Raw genomic sequence first — 20,860 nt, 5'->3', positions numbered from 1 at the left:
GTGTCTTGGCTTTCCATGCCTAATATTTTTATTATCTTTTAATTAAAAGTCACAATACTACATTTAGAACAAAGAATGGATGTTATTCTTGTCCTTTGTCATCTTCTGAATGAAAAGTAGACAAAGACTAGACAGAACATCAGCATAGGAATTTCAGGATGTGGTATACTGTTATTATACCTACACTCTCTTGATCCCAAGGTGCACTAGATACTCTACTAACAGCTTTATATGCACTCATGTAACATTTCTGTATGAGATAAGCACTGTCTTTATAACAATTTTACAGATAAGAAAGAGGCTTAGAGTGAGGTCATACTCCTAGTAGCAGGGATGAGCAGGAACCCTGTTGAGAATGACCCAAGCTCTTGTCTAGAGGCTTTGTAGCCCCTGGCCATGATTCCATTAACTTCATCCACGTGGATTCCTGTTGCCTTCATCTATCAGTCCTTGTAGATAGCCTAGATTGTGCTGGGGTATTTAACATTTCCCAGATATTGGTGGCTGTTAGTAACATGATAATTTTACTCATGCTAAATATTCATCAAATGTCATCTGTGAGCTCTGCCATATAACTCCTCACTCTACAAACCAGGAGTCCTAGACACAGAATTTGTGATCCTAAACCTTGCCCATTTCTGTGGAAACGAGAGAGGCAGAGACAGAAAAAAGTAGAGAAGGGGGTGGAGAGTCTCCTATGGTAACAGTGTCCCACTGGCAGTTAAACATTTTATCCCAGAAGTGATACACAGTGCTTCCCCTCACACTTTATAAACTTGAGTGGGGGTTTTCAACCAGTGGTAATTTTTTTCCCTGCAGGGGATATTTACCAATGTCTTGAGACATTTTTAGTTGTCCCAACCTGGGGGTGAAGGTAGGGGCAGCTGCTGTTGATGTCTGGTGACTAGCCAGTGATGGCACTAAACCTCTTGAAATGCACAGAGCAGGTCTTTCTAGGCAGGCACACAACCAAAAAGTATTTGACTGCAAATGCCAGCAGTGCCAAGGCTGAGGAACACTTGTAAAGTTGTAAAGAAAGAGAACCTGAAATATTTGGAAATGACACTAGTGACTGCCATGTGTTCTCAGGCCTAAAGCTCCAACCACGGTGTTTCAGAGGACATTTTCCATGGTGGAGGTAAACTACTGCTTTGAAGGACAGCCATGGATGGGGACTTTCATGCGTCTGCTCTATCAGAGGACAAAGGAGGCTCCTGGACTCACTTAACCCAGTACTGCTCTTCCTGGGCAGTCTGCCTGGGCAGCGCTGTCCAAGAGCAGTTTCATGCAGGTCACATGTGTCATTTAATGGGATCCACATTAGTAAAGTAAGAGGAAACACATGAAACAAATTTTTTAAAAGATTTTATTTATTTGACAGGTAGAGTTATAGACAGTGAGAGAGACAGAGAGAAAGGTCTTCCTTCTGTTGGTTCACTCCCCAAATGGCCGCAATGGCCGGAGCTATGCTGATCCGAAGCCAGGAGCCTGGTGCTTCCTCCAGGTCTCCCACACAGGTGCAGGCACCCAAGCACTTGGGCCATCCTCCAGTGCCTTCCCAGGCCACAGCAGAGAGCTGGACTGGAAGAGGAGCAACTGGGACTAGAACCTGGGGGCCCATATGGGATGCCAGCGCTGCAGGTGGAGGATTAACCTAGTGCGCAACGGCGCTGGCCCCATGAAACAAATTTTAATAGTGTATTTTAAAATTCATGTATCTGAAGTATTGTCACTTCAGCATATAGCCAAAATAAAAATCTTGAAATAGTCTACACACACACAAATATGCTTTTTTTTTTTTTTTTTTTTTTTTTTTTTTTTTTTTGCATCAAGTCTTTGGAATTTGGTATGTGTTTTGCACTTAGAGCACACTCTGTGTGAACTCATCATATTTCAAGTGCTCAGTTGCTCCATGTGGCTGACTGGTGGCCACAGGGTTGGGCAAGGCAGCTCCAGAGGGTTCTGTCTCAGGGCCTCCGTGGGGGACTGAACTTGCTCCCCTGCGAAGACCAGAAGCCTTGCCATCATGGAGTTGGAAGATTTTGAGAGCTGGGTGTTCCATCCAGGAATGTCTGCCCAGACTCCCGAAGACGGTCTCTGCAGGTTTAGGAAAGGAGAAGGATTGGTTTGGGTGTGGTCAGTGCTGTGACCATCTTTTCTGTTTTTCCTTGGCAGGTGCCTCTTCTCCAGACATGGAGCCCAGCTACGGGGGAGGTCTCTTTGACATGGTGAAAGGAGGCGCAGGGAGACTCTTTAGTAACCTCAAGGACAACCTGAAGGACACCCTTAAGGATACATCATCTAGAGTTATACAGTCTGTGACCAGGTACGTACATGTTTCACAGTGAAGGGCGTTGACCTCTATGCTCCCAAAGAAACTGGTTTCCTGCCACCTGCATGTTTGGTTCAAAGAGTGTCCATTTTGTGACATAATCGCATGGGATCTGATGAGCTGGGGAATGTCGTTGAAGCCATGGAGTCCTTTAGGAGCTACAAGCATAGGCAGGGAGAAGTCAGCGCTTTGGTACATTAGAGTGTCATGGTTGCTGTTCCTGGTTTAGAGTCACACATCCTGGGCTTTAGTGCAGTGTCTGCCCTTGTCAACTGTGTGAGTGAAGGCAAGTTAATTAACTTCTCTGAGCTTTAATTTTTGTACCCTGGTAAGATTTCTCTCTTTGGGTGGATTGAAGGTTAAATGAGACATAATACACTGCGCTCTGAATGAGCAATACCTATGGATTATAAGTTTTTTTTTTTTTTTTTTTGACAGGCAGAGTGGACAGTGAGAGAGCGAGACAGAGAGAAAGGTCTTCCTTTGCCGTTGGTTCACCCTCCAATGGCCGCCGCGGCCAGCGCGCTGTGGCCGGCACACCACGCTGATCCGATGGCAGGAGCCAGGAGCCAGGTGCTTCTCCTGGTCTCCCATGGGGTGCAGGGCCCAAGCACCTGGGCCATCCTCCACTGCACTCCCTGGCCACAGCAGAGAGCTGGCCTGGAAGAGGGGCAACCAGGACAGAATCCGGCGCCCTGACCGGGACTAGAACCCAGTGTGCCGGCGCCGCAAGGCGGAGGATTAGCCTAGTGAGCCGCGGCGCCGGCTTGGATTATAAGTTAAACAGAACTTTGGTTTTGCATTCTACTAGCCCTTTAAAATTTATTCACTGGGAGAAGTTTTATGCTTTTCTGTTGTGAGAAAATTCTTACAAGTAGGCCATGCAAATTATTTTGTTTTATTCATAAGTATTTGAAAATGCTAGGAGCACTTTTAAAAATGTATTTGTTTGAAAGACAGAGATAGAGAGGTCTTCCATCCACTGGTTCAGTCCCTAAATGCCTGTAAGAGCCAAGGCTGGCCGGCGCTGCGGCTCACTAGGCTAATCCTCTGCCTTGCGGCGCCGGCACACCGGGTTCTAGTCCCGGTCGGGGTGCCGGATTCTATCCTGGTTGCCCCTCTTCCAGGCCAGCTCTCTGCTGTGGCCTGGGAGTGCAGTGGAGGATGGCCCAAGTGCTTGGGCCCTGCACCCCATGGGAGACCAGGATAAGTACCTGGCTCCTGCCATCGGATCAGTGTGGTGCGCCGACCACAGCACTCCGGCCGCGCCGGCCATTGGAGGGTGAACCAAGGCAAAAGGAAGACCTTTCTCTCTGTCTCTCTCTCTCACTGTCCACTCTGCCTGTCAAAAAAAAAAAAAAAAAAGGCCGGCGCCGCGGCTCACTAGGCTAATCCTCCGCCTAGCGGCGCCGGCACACCGGGTTCTAGTCCCGGTCGGGGCGCCGGATTCTGTCCCGGTTGCCCCTCTTCCAGGCCAGCCCTCTGCTGTGGCCCGGGAGTGCAGTGGAGGATGGCCCAGGTGCTTGGGCCCTGCACCCCATGGGAGACCAGGAAAAGCACCTGGCTCCTGGCTCCTGCCATCGGATCAGCGCGGTGCGCCGGTCGCATCGCGCTGGCCGCGGCGGCCATTGGAGGGTGAACCAACGGCAAAGGAAGACCTTTCTCTCTCTCTCTCTCTCTCTCTCACTGTCCACTCTGCCTGTCAAAAAAAAAAAAAAAAAAAAAAAAAAAAAAAAAAAGGAGGCAAGGCTGGGCCAGACTGGATTCTTGAGCCTGGAACTACATCCTTGTCTCCTACATGGATGGCAGGGGCTCAAGTGCTTGGACCATCTCCACTGCCTTCCCAGGTGCATTAGCGGGGAGCTGGATTAGAATTGGAGTAGCTGGGATTTGAGCCAACATTCCAATATGGGATGCTGACATCACAAGCAGTGGCTTAACCCACTGTGCCAGTGCCTCTAGCATCGCTTTTAAGTAACAACATGCAGTTTTGAATCAGAAATTCAAACATCAAGTCCAATTTATAATTAGCACTTTAATTTTTGTTCAAAAGTAAAATTAACATTTACTTCCAGTTCCCAATCTAGGCCTGGTAGGCAAAAAAAAAAAAAAAGAAAAAAAAGAAAAGAAAAGAAAGAAAGAAAAAGGGGAGGTGTCATTTGTTTTTTTTTCAATCACATCTTTGCCTACCTCTTAGCAATTCACTTAAAGGAGTAATTTCCACACAGAAAGAGAGGCCAGAACAATCAGAATTAATGAGTAAGCTGTGTTTCCTATTCTGAGCTGGAGCCTCTTCCTGAAGCAGCCTCTGTAGGGCTCTGTTGGAGTGGTATCTTTATTTATACCCCTGAGAGTTGGGCTGTCTTCTCTCTCGGTGATGCTCCTTGTTAGGGATAAGGGCTTCAGAGGACTCAATGGATGCCTCCTGGATAAAGTGTCCAATTTGTCATGAAAAAGTGATTGAGAAAAATGTCTTGGTGTATTTGTGTCATTTTAATGAGTTCCCTTTCCTGTTTCACCTTTAGCTATACGAAGGGAGATTTAGACTTCACTTACGTAACCTCCAGAATTATTGGTGAGTGTCTCCTGTTTATCAGCTGCTGCTTGGTTCAGCTCTCAGTGCCTGCCATAGAAGCAGAGTTAGGTGACCTGTTTTCTTTCTGTATAATCTCTCCTAGTGATGTCCTTTCCTCTGGACAGTGTTGACATAGGATTCAGGAATCAGGTAGATGACATTCGAAGCTTTCTGGACTCCAGACATCTTGACCACTACACAGTCTACAACCTGTCGCCTAAGTCTTATCGAACCGCCAAGTTTCACAGCCGGGTAAGGACTGTTAGCCCTGGGATGGCACTGTCGAAGGCATAACACATGTTTTCCCTTTACATGCCCTGAGAGCCTTTGGCATTAGGCAGGTAAACTCTGGATACTTCTGTCCACAAAATACTTTTGGGGCTATCGTGAGATATTCTGAAGTTTCTCCTTAAGTGAGGGTTTTTGTAGGAAAGTGTGCTAGTAATTCACCATATGAGTTGGGGTCTCAGATCATTTGGTTGGTTTCTCCTTGGTACATCGTTCCTAAGGTTCAAGTTGGAGAATGAACTACTGTGTAGGGCAGTTGGCTACCCTTATGCTGTAACACTCATTTTGCCTTTGACCCCCCCCCTTTTTTTTGACTGGCAGAGTGGACAGTGAGAGAGAGACACACAGAGAGAAAGGTCTTCCTTTTGCCATTGGTTCACCCTCCAATGGCTGCCGCGGCTGGCACGCTGTGGCCGGCGCACCATGCTGATCTGAAGCCAGGAGCCAGGTGCTTCTCCTGATCTCCCATGGGGTGCAGGGCCCAACACTTGGGCCATCCTTCACTGCACTCCCGGGCCATAGCAGAGAGCTGGCCTGGAAGAGGAGCAACCGGGACAGAATCCGGCGCCCCGACCAGGACTAGAACCCGGTGTGCCGGCGCCGCAGGTGGAGGATTAGCCTATTGAGCCATGGTGCCGGCCGACCCTTTCTTATTACTGCTTGGGTATCAAGATGAAGCAGTGTGGCCAGACCAGCATAGATACACCAGAATGAATGGAAATACCTCTCTGACATTCAGTAAAGGAGCTTCTTTCATTAGTGAAGGATAGTACATTAACAATTCACACTGGAGGCTTGATAATACTATTATTGCTAGTATTAACAGAACAGCAGCCAACATTTATAGAGCATTTTCATTGTGCTGAGAATTTTGCATGCAATACTACATTTAATTCTTTCAACAGACCTTTTAGGTAGATGGAGAAACTGAGGCACCAAGAGATTCATGACCACACTAGTTAGTGGCCTGGGGTTCACTACCCAGGGCTGTCAGGATTGCCTGGAAAATCTGGATTATCCATTAAAGGAACTTTTTCATCTTTGCAGAGAAATGTTGCTAAATTCAAGTGGTTACAGTAATTCCGAGAGCTGGCTTAGGTCTCAGTTTTTTATTGAGCCTAATGTTTATGCCACTGAATTCTTGATTTACTCATTAAAATCAGGCTTTTTCTCTCTCAAGAACTGCCTCACCTATTTTTTTACTTATCCTGTAGATATGAGGGTTTTGTAACTTCCTCAGTGTCGATTAATCAGTAGAAAGAGCAGTCTGCACGTGGACCTGTAAAAAGTAAAAGTTCATCTAAGTACTATGTGCTTAGTGGTAGCTGGTTGTCAGTGTTGTGTGCCTAGGATCTCAGCTTTGTTCTGGAATGTATTTGCTCCAGATAACTGGTTGCCGTTGATAATCTCTGGGCCTCAGTTTCTAAACACACCAGAAGGTGGGCTTCTATGCTCACTGAGCTCTCTTGGGGGAGCTTTGTTAAGAACTGGTGTTTCAATGTGTTCTGATAACAGCCTCAAACTGTAGTGTGCACAGAATCACCTGGAGGGCTTGTTAATTCTTGATTAAGCAGGAGAAGGGTGGAGTGAGAATTTTCATTTTTAGCAGCCTCAGGGGATGCTGTGCAGTTGCTGTGGGGACCATTCTTTGAGAAAAGCTGATAAAACCATTCTAAAGTAGTTTGTTCTAAGTAGCACAGATTTTAAATGCAAGGTTTTAAAATCCACTGTAATAGACTAAACTTGTGTTCTACCTATTACCTAATTTAGAGAGTGAATTAACATAAAAAAAGCTGTGTGCAGATATTTTGTTTCTAACTTTTTGTTGCTAATCTTTTAAATTGATTTTTCATGTTTAGAGACTGATCAGTGCCATCCTTTAAAAAAATGTCATTTTTGCTCCCCCCCCCCCTTTTTTTTTTTGACAGGCAGAGTTAGTGAGAGAGAGAGAGAGAGAGACAGAGAGAAAGGTCTTCCTTTTCTGTTGGTTCACCCCCCAATGGCTGCTGCGGCCGTTGCGCTGCGCCAATTCGAAGCCAGGAGCCATGTGCTTCCTCCTGGTCTCCCACGCGGGTGCAGGGCCCAAGCACTTGGGACATCCTCCACTGCACTCCCGGGCCATAGCAGAGAGCTGGACTGGAAGAGGAGCAACTGGGACTGAATCCAGCACCCCGACAGGGACTAGAACTCGGGGTGCTGGCGCCGGCCACAGGCGGAGGATTAGCCTATTGTTTGCTCCATTTTTTAAAAGAATTATTTTATTTATTTAAAAGGCAGCAATGGAGGGGGGTGGGGGAGAGAGAGAATCATCCATCTGCTGGCTTACTTCCCAAATAGCTAAAATGGCCAGGCCTGGCACCAAGCTTAAGCTAGGAACCTGTAACTCCATCAGGTCTTGTGGGTGGCCTGGGCCCCAAGTACTTGGGCCATCTTCTACTGTTTTCCCAGGTGCATTAGTTGGGAGCTGGATTGGAAGTGGAGAAGCTGTAACTTGAACTGGCATCCATATGGGAGGCTGGTGCTGCATGCAGTAGTTTAAACGCTGTGCCATGATGCCAACCCCATGCCATCATTTTCATAATTGAAGGACAGTGAAACATCCTGTAAAATAGTTCTGGAAGTTTTATATGATCTTGAAAGATCTGTGACCATCTGGGATATTTTTCCCTCCAGAAGTAAGTAAAGACATGATGTCACTATAGAAACACTCATCCGGATGAAAGTGTCTGTGAATAGTATTTATAAAAAGCAGTCTCCCTAAAGGTATCTTGAAAGAACATATCCATCAGTATAACTAAAGATTGTGTGCCTGGACCTAACAGTTTCCCAGAGGAACCAGCAGTTACACACGGAGCATCTACCCTGACTGGCTCTCTTGCCCCAGAAGAGCAGGAGGCAGATTTATTTTCCTTGATACCTAGAATGGGGCCTGGTTTGGCTAATAAATGTCTCCTAAAGAATGAATGTAGCAGGAATTGTTAAACATGGCAAACAAAAGAGAGTTAGGTCTTGTTCTCAAGGCACTTAAGCTTAGCTGGAGGAAGAAGCAAGGGCATTCTAGAGGTAGGTGTGAATGGGATTTACAACAGCTGCTAAGGGGGTTCAGTGAAAGGAAGCAGCAGTGACAGCTGGACCTTGAAGCAGGAGGAAGGCTTGTCTTGTGAAAGGAGTGGGGTCATTTCTCTTCATGCACATTATAGAATGTGTCTTACCAGGTGTTTCATGGGCTGGCCTCTGCCTGCCTCTGTAGTTTCATTTTTTATTGTTTTTCATGTCCCCAGTATCCCAGGTTCCAGCCAGGGTTGCACATGCACTCTGTCTCTACACAAGCTTCTCTCTGGCTGTAAAAAGCTGTCCGTGAACACCCTCCTCTGTTAGTCTGACTTTATTGAGAGGAGGATTTCCACACACCACAAGGATTTTCCAGTTCTTTCCCTTAAGACCCAGGATTGCACTGCATCCTTAGCTCTTCCCAGGGAGGCCCACAACTTGGCAGAGTGGAACTGGAACCCTCACCTATCTCCCTCAACCCTCAGCTGCATCTTGGGAAGACAGTCCCAAAGCCTTTGTGTTATTTTCATCTTCCTTCTCTTTTCCATTGAGTTAGATCACTTTTCAGGCTCCTAGACCTTTCTCTCCCCAGGATTTCTCTGTGGTTTGATTTGCTTCTCACTATCGCATTAATTAGAAAAGGCTTCTTGGTTCCCATCTTCTAATCCACAAGGACTAGAATCTTTTCTCCCTTCTTCCGGTTTAGAGGAGTGGTAGGTCTGCAATGATCAATAAATATAGATGGCAGAATCTTCCATAGATACAGATGCTGCAAAAGACTAAACATGGTACTGGTTGTTTTTACAGGTTCATGGAACCCAACTCTGTCTTTATTGCCTGTCTCTGTGCCTGGGAACCTGAACTCAATATACACTGTGATTATGTGATTGATTGCTTTTTTATTGAGCCTAATGTTTATGCCATTGAATTCTTGATTTACTCATTAAAATCAGGCTTTTTCTCTCTCAAGAACTGCCTCACCTATTTTTTTTACTTATCCTGTAGATATGAGGGTTTTGTAACTTCCTCAGTGTCGATTAATCAGTAGAAAGAGCAGGCTGCACATGGACCTGTAAAAAGTAAAAGTTCATCTAAGTACTATGTGCTTAGTGGGGAAATCAGAGGATGGCAGCAGAGACAGGCTGTTTTCAGTAGGCTTTTACTTTGTTGAGAGTTGTTATTCTATATTTTGATTAACTCCTTTTTTAAAAAAAGACGTTTATTTATTTGAAAAGCAAAGTTACAGAGAGAGGGATAGACAGAGACAGATCTTCCATTTGCTGGTTCACTTCCTCAAATGGCAACAAGGGCTGGAGCTCAGCCAATCTGAAGCCAGGAGCCAAGAGCTGCTTCTGTGTCTTCCAAGTGGGTACATCTGCTGCTGCTTTCCCAGGTGCGTTAGCAGGGAGCTGGATTGGTAGTGGAGCAGTTGAGACTTGAACTGGCACCCATATGGGATGCTGGCACTGCAGGCAGCAGGTTAACCCACACCGCAGTACTGTCCCCAGTTTGATTAATTCTTATGCTTAGAAGCCATATGAGGTGACAGGCATTGCATAAAATAACCGCATAGCAATTTTATTCGTATTTATATATGTACCTACATTAAAATGGGATTCTGTGTAGTCAGTTTAGCAGAGGCTCCAACTCAAAACAGCACATGACAGATAGCTCCACGTTCTAAAGACTGCAGAACAGGTGTTGAATGCTAGTTTTCCTCTTCATTGCCAACATCCACCTTGAGGAAATAAAAGCACTGAAGCTGACAGTGAAGTCCAGAACACAAGATGCATCATCTAAACCAGGTGTTCTTAATCCGAGTCAAAAAGACCCACAGGGGCTGGCGCTGTGCACAGTAGGTTAATCCTTCACCTGTGCTGCTGGCATCCCCTGTGTCACTGGTTCTAGTTAGTCCTGGCTGCTCCTCTTCAATCCAGCTCTCTACTATGGCCTGGGAAAGCAGTACAAGATGGCCCAAGTGCTTGGGTCACTGTACTCACCCACCCCTGCACAGACCTCTAAGAAGCTCTTGGCTCCTGGTTTTTGATTGGCTCAGCTCTGGACATTGCAGCCATTTAAGGAGTGAACCAGCAGTTGGAAGACCTTTCTCTTTTTCTCTCCCTCTAACTGTCTGTAACTCTACCTCTCAACTCTTAAAAAAACCCACAAATCTTGGTTCACATCTCAGCTGTTTTTCTTACTGTGTAAGTTGTATCACCTCTTCTGGGACTCAATTCTCTCTCATCTCATTGGTGTATGATGAATATAGCAATATAAGCACCCACCTCACAGGTGTGCTTAAGATTTTTTTCTGTAGCTCCAGAGAGCTACAAAAATAGCTTGCAGTTATTGAATGCCTTACTGCAAGGAATAAATTTAATAGCATTGTCTATCTTAGAGCCAGCATTCAGTAAGTGGTAGCTATGATTAAAATGGATAATAACAAAATGCCACAATAGGTGACTGAATAAAATACTAGTTTTCAAAAGAGGGAAGAGATTCATAAAACACTGGATATAGCACTTAGTCAGATGATGTAGCACTTTTGCTTCTATACTTAGAAGTGGGAATGCTTTTACTCATCTTGCCTTATGCTAGGGTTAATGGAGAGATGAAACTTGAGTGACATCCAGTCCTGGTGATGTTTGGCCTCTTTCCCACCAAGGGGTGTCGTGGTAGCCTTGTAATCCATAGGATCTTCCCTCATATTCAGTGACTCCAGGAGGTGTTCAGGGAGACTGGAGGTAGCACCGTGGAGGGTTGCATACTCACGGATTATGTTTATTACATGAAGCTGTAGGCCCCAGAGAGCTACAAAATTAGCTTGCAATGATTGAATTCCTTAAAATTTTTGTTTTGTTTTGTTTATGCATTAACGTTTTATTCCTTTAGACAAAGCACATGCTTTTAAAAGAAATTCTAATTGTGTGTTTGCTTAATGATGTATAATTATAGATCAAGTAAATATACAATTATGGAGTACTTGAAATTATTTACTTGATTGACTTCATGATTCTGGAGCTATTAGCCTATTGTACTAAGAACAATTTAACTGACTTTTAGCTGAGACTCACTACAGACACTGACTTTTTTGTGTGTAGGGTAACATACACATTTCAAAACCTTCAAAAATATTACCTAGGAAGTATTGCTTGTTGCTATCCAAATTTAAAAAAAACAGCAAAATTAATTCACTTATTCCTTCTTTAAGATATTATGCATGTAGACAGATCCTATTACCAAGAGGCTGCCAAATGGAATTCACTCCTTTATTTTTTCATTCATTCATTCACTCAGCAAATGTGTACTGAGCACTGAAATCTGAACGACACTGGGGTTACACAAATGAAGAGGTTGTGATCTGTCTTCTCATGGAACTCAGTTTCTGGAGGAGAAAACTAGCACCAACTATTCATTCAGTACAGCCTGACAATAAGCTAGCACGTATTGTGTTTATGTTATGGTACTTAATTTTCACAATTCTATTATGTCGTTTCTGTTTTATACTCAAGAGATTTGAGGCCTGGAGCAGTTAGTAACTTGGCTGCAGTTAATCAGATAGTAAGTAGAAAATCTAAGCTGAAAACCCAGCCTGTGGTTCTAAACTTTTGCTCTGCTAATAGAGGCTATAATAGATGAAAACAGACAAGGGTATGGGCATGAAGATGACTAAGGATTTCTGTCTGTGTTAGAGAGACCATCCGAGACAAGAGAGCACTTATACTTGGATTTTGAAGAATGGATAGGCATTTACCAGAGGAAGAAAAAAATATTACAGTTACTGGTGTTGTGGTGTAGAAGGTTAAGCCACCACCTGTGACACCAGCATCCCATATGGATGCCAGTTTGAGTCCTGGTTGCTCCACTTATGATCCAACTCTCTACTAATGCACCTGGGAAAGAAACAGAGGATAGCCCAAGTGCTTGGGCCCCTGCACCCATGTGAGAGACCTGATGAAGCTCCTGGCTCCTGGCTTTGGTCTTGCCCAGCCCTGGCCATTATGGCCTTTCGGAGAGTGAACCTGCAGATGGGAGATGTCTATGTCTCTCTCTCTCTCTCTCTCCCTCTCTCCCTCCCTCCCTCTCTCCCTCTCTCCCTCTCTCCCTCTCTCCCTCTCTCCCTCTCTCCCTCTCTCTCTCTCTCTCTTTCTCTTTCTCTCTTGTCCTGCCTTTCAGAGAGGTTAATAAATCTTAAAAAGAAAGAACCTTGTTGCCCCAGAGAGAGAAACTGCATATTTACTTTTAGATGTCAGCTTTGTAGAGGTCACAGATAATATCCCACTGATATTTTGATTAGTTGTTATCTGGTTACCAGAAAAGGGTCTACTGAACAGATTCTTCCTGCTCCCCTTCCTACTGTCAAACAGGGAACTTGAGACCAGGGAACTTGAGACCAGAGTACATTCTGATGATGCTGTCCATGTAAAACCTGTTCTTTCCCAGAATTCTCTGTCTCTGTAAACAGTCCTCGCTTCCATCCTTCTGTGCAGCCATTCAAGCTGGGCAATTGGGCGTCATCCTTAACCCTCCCTCCTCCTCCTCCTCTGAAGTCTGCCTCTCCACAAGTCTGTCCAATCCCTGAGGCTCCTATCCAGGTGCACCCCTGTTTTCTGCCTCCTGAATCCCTCAGGGATGCCACTCAACCTAAGCCACCAACCTCTAGACTGGTCTTCCTGCCCTTAGTCTATCGTTGTTTACCTCTATTCTCCATACTGGAGCTGGCGAGATCTCAGGGAAATGCAGATCTGAGAGTCATTGTCCTTGTTAAATTTTCTAGCTCCCTTAAAGGGCCTTGCAGCATCTGCCCCTTCTGTCTAAACTCTCACCATGCAAGGCTTCATCCTTTTTACTTCCTTTCAAGTAGAGCCCGTTCAGTCTGACCTCAGGGCTTCATGTTGGCGAGTTACCTGATAAAATAATCATAATTACTTGTCACTCTCCCATTCACGGAGGAATGACACAGGACCCTGCGCTGTTCTTTCGTCTGCTCAGCCCTTCCCGGGTTAGCTGCTGTTCCCTTATTCGTGGAGGAACAACGCCGTCCTGGGTTAGCTGCTGACCCCTCCCTTTCCCCGCTTCCGCGGAGGAGCCGGCCGGCTCTCTCGGGGGCTGCTCAGATGTTCCTCGGGTGTTCCTTCAGATAGATGTTCCTGGTGCATGTTGTCTTTCTCCTCCTTTATAGTCCTCTTCCACCAATCCCAACTCTGCTGCCCACACGCCGAGCACGCTGCTCTCCTCCAATCAGGAGCAGGATCAGTTCCTGCAGTTTAAAGGTCGAACTGGAGGCAGCTGCGTAGAAGTTGTTTGGTCTCTCTCCCAGCGCCATATTGTGGGAGAGCAGATGCATAGAATAAGTCTTAATTCCAGTAACTTAGTCTAGTCTCAGTTACTCCCCACAATTACTAACATTCCTCTGTCACTTTGTGTGTGTCAGATACTGAGAAAGCTCTTGAAGTGCATTCTCCAGGAATATGCACAGCCCTGTGAAGCAGCTGGGGAAGCACCCATCACCACATTTTATGAAGAAAGAAAGATTTAAAGATGTCACGAGGAGCCAGTGTTGTGAATCAGCAAGTTAGGCTGCTACTTGTGAACCGGCATCCCCTCTCTGAGTGCTGGTTCGAGTCCAGCTCCCTGCCAAAGTTCCTGGGAAGGCAGTGGAATATGGCTCAAGTAGTTGGGCCCCTGCAATGCAAGTGGGAGACCAGGAAGGAGTGTCTGGCTCCTGGTTTTGGCTTAGCTCAGTCCTGGTTGTCGTTGTGGCCATTTTAGGAGTAAACCAGAGAATGGAAGATGTCTCTCTCTACTCTGTTTCTCTCTCTCCCTCTCTATCATTCTTCTTTTCAAATAAATAAATTTTTCAAGGAAAAAAGCAAAGTGTCATGACATCTGCATAGGTCTAAGCTTCTGTTTATTGTTTATTAGTTAAATTAGAAAATATATAGTCAGTTGGGGTTCATGCCTAGTGTTTGAGTAAAATGATATCACAACCAGTATGATGTTGTAGCAGAATAGCTTATACCTGGGCTGCAGCTCTGGCACTGATCAGCAATGCAGCTTTAGACAAAACAACCTCTGAGAGTCAGCTTTGTCATCTGCAAAATGGGGATTATGTTACCATCTCTCTTCTATGGTTGCTGTAAGGTCCAGCCAGGCAGCAGTCGAAGCACATAGCTGATGTCCTATGATGTGCTAACTGAACATGTGTGTTAAATAAATGAAGGTGTCAAGGATTGCTCCTGTGGAGCTAAAGGTCTCTCCATTAAAGGAGAAACCAAAACCAAGTAAGACCCATGCACAAGCCTGCCCTGGCTCAATCTGCAGCACCTGTTATATTATCCTAAGAGCTGAGATAAAATTAGAGGTAGTGTAGGACCTGCAAAATAACTCTATAATTACCCATCTAATAGGCAGGTAAAAACATTTTATATTTAATAGAAATTAAATTTTACTTAAACTTGCAGAATAGAAAAAAGACAAACATGTAGTCTCAATGTTCTAATTTAAAATGTATTTTAAAATGGGTTTTCATACCTTTCCTGAAGCAGAACTTTTTAATTAGAAAAATTAATGTATTAAACACCTCTTCTTCCTGCATTTGGAACCTGTCCCAACTCCTCCTGGCTGTGCTACTACTTCCAGAAGTTTTTGGTTCAATGCTTGCCGATGGCAAAGAAGTCATAGGGGGATTCATTTCCCTTTGCTGTGTTCCCTTAGGTCTCAGAATGCAGCTGGCCCATTAGGCAGGCCCCCAGTCTGCACAACCTCTTTGCCGTGTGTCGGAATATGTACAACTGGCTACTGCAGAATCCCAAAAACGTCTGTGTTGTCCACTGCTTGGTGAGTAACCTTTTCTGGGGTTGGTGGTGGTGGTTTGGTTTGGTCAAATGCAGGTTACTGTACACAGAATGATGGACAGGTAACATCTGCATTGAAAAGATTTTACTGAGTCCTTACCTGGGAGTTAGGTAATGGGGTATGCAAAAAGGAGAGGGGAATTTGTTATTCTTGGCTTCAATCTTGAGTTCTAGTGTGAGAAGCAGATGTGCACACAGCCTACATCATGCAGGGAATCTCAAGTATTGTGAAAGAGGTAGAAACAAGCACTGTGGGTGCACAGATCATAATGTCATTGAGTTTTATATGAATAAAATTGGCAAACATTTGTATATTCTTTCTTACTACTTGTACTTGAGTAAAAAGTAAAAAAACAAAAAACAAAAACCTATGATCTTGTGACGGCATTCACGGATTGTATTTTAGAGCAATTCCTCATGGGAAAGATGATTTTTTGACTGTTGTTTTCCTGGGACACTTTTTCCCAACTCTTTCTCTGAGACCGCTTATTTACCCTTAAAATCCAACTTTAAATAAAATCTTTCTGAGTCTTTCGAGTAAGTATTTTCATAATGCATTCCTGCTATACTTCCTGCTATACTCATAGATCTTCATGCCTTGTGTGGTATTTAATAAGTGCATCATAATAATTTCTTTTCCTGCCTGTATTCCCACTGGACAGTTAACATCTTGCAGGAAAGATCTGTGCCTTTTAACTTTTAAATGCCAGGTAAGAAATATTTGAATAAATGGTTGAATATGTGAACAAAGGACTATACAAATGGAATCTGAGCATAAATATCAGAACTGTTTGTTACTTCTATAAAATTAGGGTACACGCACACACACACACACAGATATATAGTACTGCTGGATGATTTCCTCCTCCTGCTTTTTTTTTTTTTTTTTTTTTTTTTGTTTTTTTTTTGACAGGCAGAGTGGACAGTGAGAGAGAGAGAGACAGAGAGAAAGGTCTTCCTTTGCCGTTGGTTCACCCTCCAATGGCCGGCGTGGCCGGCGCACCGCGCTGATCCGATGGCAGGAGCCAGGTACTTCTCCTGGTCTCCCATGGGGTGCAGGGCCCAAGTACTTGGGCCATCCTCCACTGCACTCCCTGGCCACAGCAGAGAGCTGGCCTGGAAGAGGGGCAACCGGGACAGAATCCGGCGCTCTGACCGGGACTAGAACCCAGTGTGCCGGCTCCGCAAGGTGGAGGATTAGCCTAGTGAGCCGCAGCGCCGGCCCTCCTCCTTCTTTTGAGCCAGTTGGCTAAAACTAGAGATAAAGTTGAAGAGCTCATTTTGTTTTCTACTTCAATCTTCCTATTTTTGTTAATAAAGGAAAAACCCTTGTGTTTGTAAGAATTTAATATTAAAGGCCAAAGGATTTTCCTTTCAGAGGCACAATAGACTGTGCATCAGCAGAGATGGCTTTGAGGGATTAATAAGCAGCCTTAAGCATATTGATGATTTTCTCTTTGCTCAATACTTTTCTGAAAGCTCAGAGAGCCTAGGTCTGACAACTGCTTAAGGGAATAGGGTTCAACTCCCAGTTCTGACAATACAATCATAAGGAATAAAAACCCAGGAGTGGATGTTCAGCCTAGCAGCTGGTTAAGATGCCCCTTGCCACTTTGGAGTACTCAGGTTCGACTCCCAGCTCCGTCTCTTGACTCCAGCTTCCTTCCAATACGACTCTGGCAGGCAGTGGTGGTGGCTCAAGTCATTGGGCTCCTGTTGCCCACATGGGAGATCTGGAATAAATTCCTGGCTCCTGACTTCATCTCAATCCTGGCTATTGTGGGCATTTGTGCAAGAACTACTAGATGAGAGCTCACACTCTCTCTTTGTTTACAAATTATTTTTTTTTCTAAGAAGAGAAACTAATAAAGAAGAAAAGAGACAAAGGATTATGATTACACAAGGTGTTCAATAGGTGTTCTATGCTTGAAAAGGGCATTCATGAATTGGAAGTTTATGTCAACTCTACAAAATGAAATTGAAGCTGGTGTTGGGAGCTTTTATTTTTATTTTGTATATATACAGGCTTGTTAAAGATAATAAGCACCTTTTAATCTTGTAATTACAAAAATAAAACTTTAAAAAAAGACATGCATAGCAGATAAAAGGAAAACATGAACCATAGACCTGTCAGAAGAGTGTCAGGAAGGATAAATTCTAAAAAGTATTAATAATGGGAACATTATATCTTTAAAAAATGCATTTGGAATAAGGACAACCAGAAGTTCTTGAGACACATACTTTAATCTTTACAGCTTTCTTCTGTGTCCTTTATCAGAGACAAATGCCTTGCTGGAAAGGAAGGAGTAATGATAATTAAGAAAAAGCTGATAGGTAGCAAGATAGTAAGAGAGCTTCACAGTGCTTGAAATAAATCTGTTCTCTGGACACCAGTTATGTAACAGGATGTTGAAAGCACTTGAAGTTACTGTGGATTCCCTAAGTACTGTGAGGAGACAGGAATAAGAGGTGCTAGGCAAGTGAAGAGAGGAGATTGTCCTCAAAAAAGAATGTTGATCTTGGACAGTTACGGGTTGTTTGAACCTGATAGAAATTCAAAGGGAAATTTTGATAAATTTTTGCACAGATGATTTTCAACTCTCTCTCTTTGTCTCTCTCTCTCTCTCTCTCTCTGGTTTAGTATTTTTTGTTATTTAAAAAGTTTTTTTTTTTAAGATAAACCAATTTCATGTAGGTTTTCAACTCTTAAAGTCCACATTAATTCACTATGATAACATATATCAAGCTAACTGAACATTTTGTGACAAGACTAATGGATGAATTGAGATAGTTTATGGAATATCTGCAAGGTATTTCCTAGTTTCTTAGAGTCAAGCTGGAGAAATGTACACATTAATTGGATTGTGGCTGAATATCTGCTTCCAAAGATAGTGATTAATAGATTAGTATCCTCATGGGTGAAGATGTTATTTAGTTGCTCTCTTAATTAATAACTTTGCTAAAGATATGGAAATCAAGCTTAGCAGTTGTTTCAAAATTGGAAGGATCACATAATGAACTCAGATTTTGGGGAGCGTTGTTGTGGCGTAGTAGGTAAAGCCTCTGTTTGTGATACCAGCATCCCATACAGGCACTGGTTCCTGTCCTGGTTGCTTTGCTTCTGACCCAGTTCTCTGCTAATGGCCTGGAAAAAACAGTGGATGATGGCCCAAGTGCTTGGGCCCCTGCCACCCATGTGGGAGACCCAGATGAAGCTCTTTGCTCCTGGCTTTGGCCTGACTCTGCCCTGGCTATTGTGGCCATCTAGGGAATGAACCAGCAGATGGAAAATCTCTCCCTGTTTTCCCTCTCTCTCCCTGTAACTAATAAATCGTTTTAAAAAGCTCTTATAGATTGGTTAACAGAAACTAAGTTTGGTTAAACAGAAACTCTCTAAACTGATATTAAGTATAGTTCATAAAAAATTTAATGGGTTTATTAACTTTACAGATTGTTTGAAACAGCACTTAAGGGTTTAATGATTGCAAAAATCACTAAGAGCTATGGTATGACTTAGCCTGCATGTCAACTAGTTTGGCTTGAGGTTCTGTTAATAAAAGCATAGTCTCCAGACTAAGGAAGATGGTTCCTCTCAAGTTTGGTCAGAACTCATTTCATATCTGGAATTTCACATCTGGACAGCACACTTATGGCAGTTGTTTTAATCTGAGTTTGCTCAAAGGAAGTATACTAAATGATATATCTGAAAATAGAATCTCAGATGAGGAAGAATTAAAGGCACTGGGTTTGTTTTAACCTGGAAAACAGAAGTGTTGATGAAAAAGGAGAGTATTTCAGGTGTATGATGGGTTGTCACAGGCAGAGTGGGGTGGGTTTATGTTTTGTTCTCACAGAAAAAAAGGTCATTGAGAAGTTACAGAGGAATAGACTAACCAACTTTTTCAATCTAAGGAAGCACTTTGTAAATGGAGGAGATTACCTCAAGTAGAAGTAATCTTCTTGTCCCTTATGTATTCTTTTTTTTTTTTTTTTTTTTTTTTTGACAGGCAGAGTGGACAGTGAGAGAGAGAGACAGAGAGAAAGGTCTTCCTTTGCCGTTGGTTCACCCTCCAATGGCCGCCGCGGCCGGCGCGCTGCGGCCGGCGCACCGCACCGATCCGATGGCAGGAGCCAGGAGCCAGGTGCTTTTCCTGGTCTCCCATGGGGTGCAGGGCCCAAGCACCTGGGCCATCCTCCACTGCACTCCCTGGCCACAGCAGAGGGCTGGCCTGGAAGAGGGGCAACCGGGACAGAATCCGGCGCCCCGACCGGGACTAGAACCCGGTGTGCCGGTGCCGCTAGGCGGAGGATTAGCCTAGTGAGCCGCGGCGCCGGCCGTCCCTTATGTATTCTAAAGAGACTGGGTTACCATCCATTGGGAATGTTACTGGATATTGTCTTAGCTCAGGCTGCTATGATAAATATACCACAGACAGGGTGGCTTGAATAACAGAAATTTATTTCTCACTACTCTGGGCTCTGGGATGTCCACTATCAAAGTGTCCATGGATCCAGTGTCTTGTTAGAATCCTGTTGCCTGGATGACTGATGGCTGTCTTCTTTTTGTATTGTTATATGGCCAAGAACTGTAAGGGGGTGGAGATAACATTAAGTTTACAGCAGATTTATTTCTGTATTGGATGATGTTGAATTAGTTGAAGAGTCTTTCTTTTAGATGAATCTAGTAATATAGTTTGAGTCAAGCATATATGTACACATATATGTTTGTATATACATATATGTATATTATGTATAATAGCATATTCCAATAAGCAGCAGTTAACCTGTGAGTTCTTTATTTCCAATCCTAAACCAACTATTAATAATGATTCTATAAGGCCATAGTTACTTTGAAAATTACATGATATTTTCATTAAATATATACAACTCAAATTTATTTTGCTGGATTTCTAGGGTTAGCATAGAGTCAGTTGTGTCCTAAGAAGAGGCCTTTTCTTGATGTTTTGTAATTTAAATAGCTGAAATACGTTTTGGTTTTCAAGTGAACAATTTTGAAGTGAAAGTCACCCTTGGTTAAGACAATTTCTTCTCTCCTGCCTTACTCACAAGTTGATCATGTTCATGATGAGTTTGTGAATTTCCTTTGACAGGATGGACGAGCAGCCTCGTCAATTCTGGTTGGTGCTATGTTCATTTTCTGTAATCTCTACTCAACTCCTGGCCCAGCTGTTCGATTGTTGTATGCAAAGCGACCAGGAATTGGACTTTCACCATCCCATAGGAGGTAAAGTAAGCTCGATGCAGGCTGAGCACAGACATGGTCTAATTGGTATCATGTAGTATTTGAAATCTACTTTGAAGGTACTTTTGTTAACTTTCTTTTAATTCTTGTGGCATTATCATGAACTACAAAGACTGTTGAATTGGGTTAGGATATTCAGTTTTTATAGTTTCATACGCCCCCATATGAAAATTTGTAATTTTAAAACTAGAAGGAAATTTTAAAGTTGACTTATATTCACTCCCTGAATTGTGCTGGCGAGGAAACTGGACCCAAGCAGGTTGTGATTTGCTTCAGGTCTGACAATATCTAACGGACACGGGCAGAACATCACCTGACCCCAACCTCTAAGAGCAGTCCCCTTCTCTTTCATTATCTGCCATCAAAATACAAGCAGGTACCTTGCCATGCTAGCCACTAATTTTCATTCTGTGGAGGACAGAGTTAGGTAAAGGAAGTTAAAAACAGAGAGAGAACAGAGAATTTTAAGATTCACATTTTCTTATGACTTTGAT

The 20,860-nt window shown here is 43.7% G+C and overlaps 1 protein-coding gene across 10 annotated transcripts in view; it reads left to right on the top strand.

Moving 5' to 3' along the window:
* Positions 1-20,860, top strand: part of DNAJC6 (DnaJ heat shock protein family (Hsp40) member C6) — a 195,408-nt gene that overhangs the window by 139,066 nt on the left and 35,482 nt on the right. For all 10 annotated transcript variants that reach the window (XM_089300494.1, XM_051856406.3, XM_070078346.2 and 7 more), the window contains 5 exons: positions 2,176-2,326; positions 4,858-4,907; positions 5,011-5,159; positions 14,964-15,086; positions 20,215-20,348. In XM_089300494.1, the coding sequence (XP_089156620.1) occupies positions 2,193-2,326; positions 4,858-4,907; positions 5,011-5,159; positions 14,964-15,086; positions 20,215-20,348 (590 nt within the window). In that variant the 5' untranslated portion in view covers positions 2,176-2,192. The remainder of the gene's footprint in view (positions 1-2,175; positions 2,327-4,857; positions 4,908-5,010; positions 5,160-14,963; positions 15,087-20,214; positions 20,349-20,860) is intronic.

Source organism: Oryctolagus cuniculus, chromosome 7 (assembly GCF_051225735.1).
Source record: "Oryctolagus cuniculus isolate XC-2025 breed Fujian yellow rabbit chromosome 7, ASM5122573v1, whole genome shotgun sequence".
NCBI lineage: Eukaryota > Metazoa > Chordata > Mammalia > Lagomorpha > Leporidae > Oryctolagus > Oryctolagus cuniculus.
Note: the sequence above shows the minus strand (reverse complement) of the source record. Positions and strands in the feature narration are given on the sequence as shown.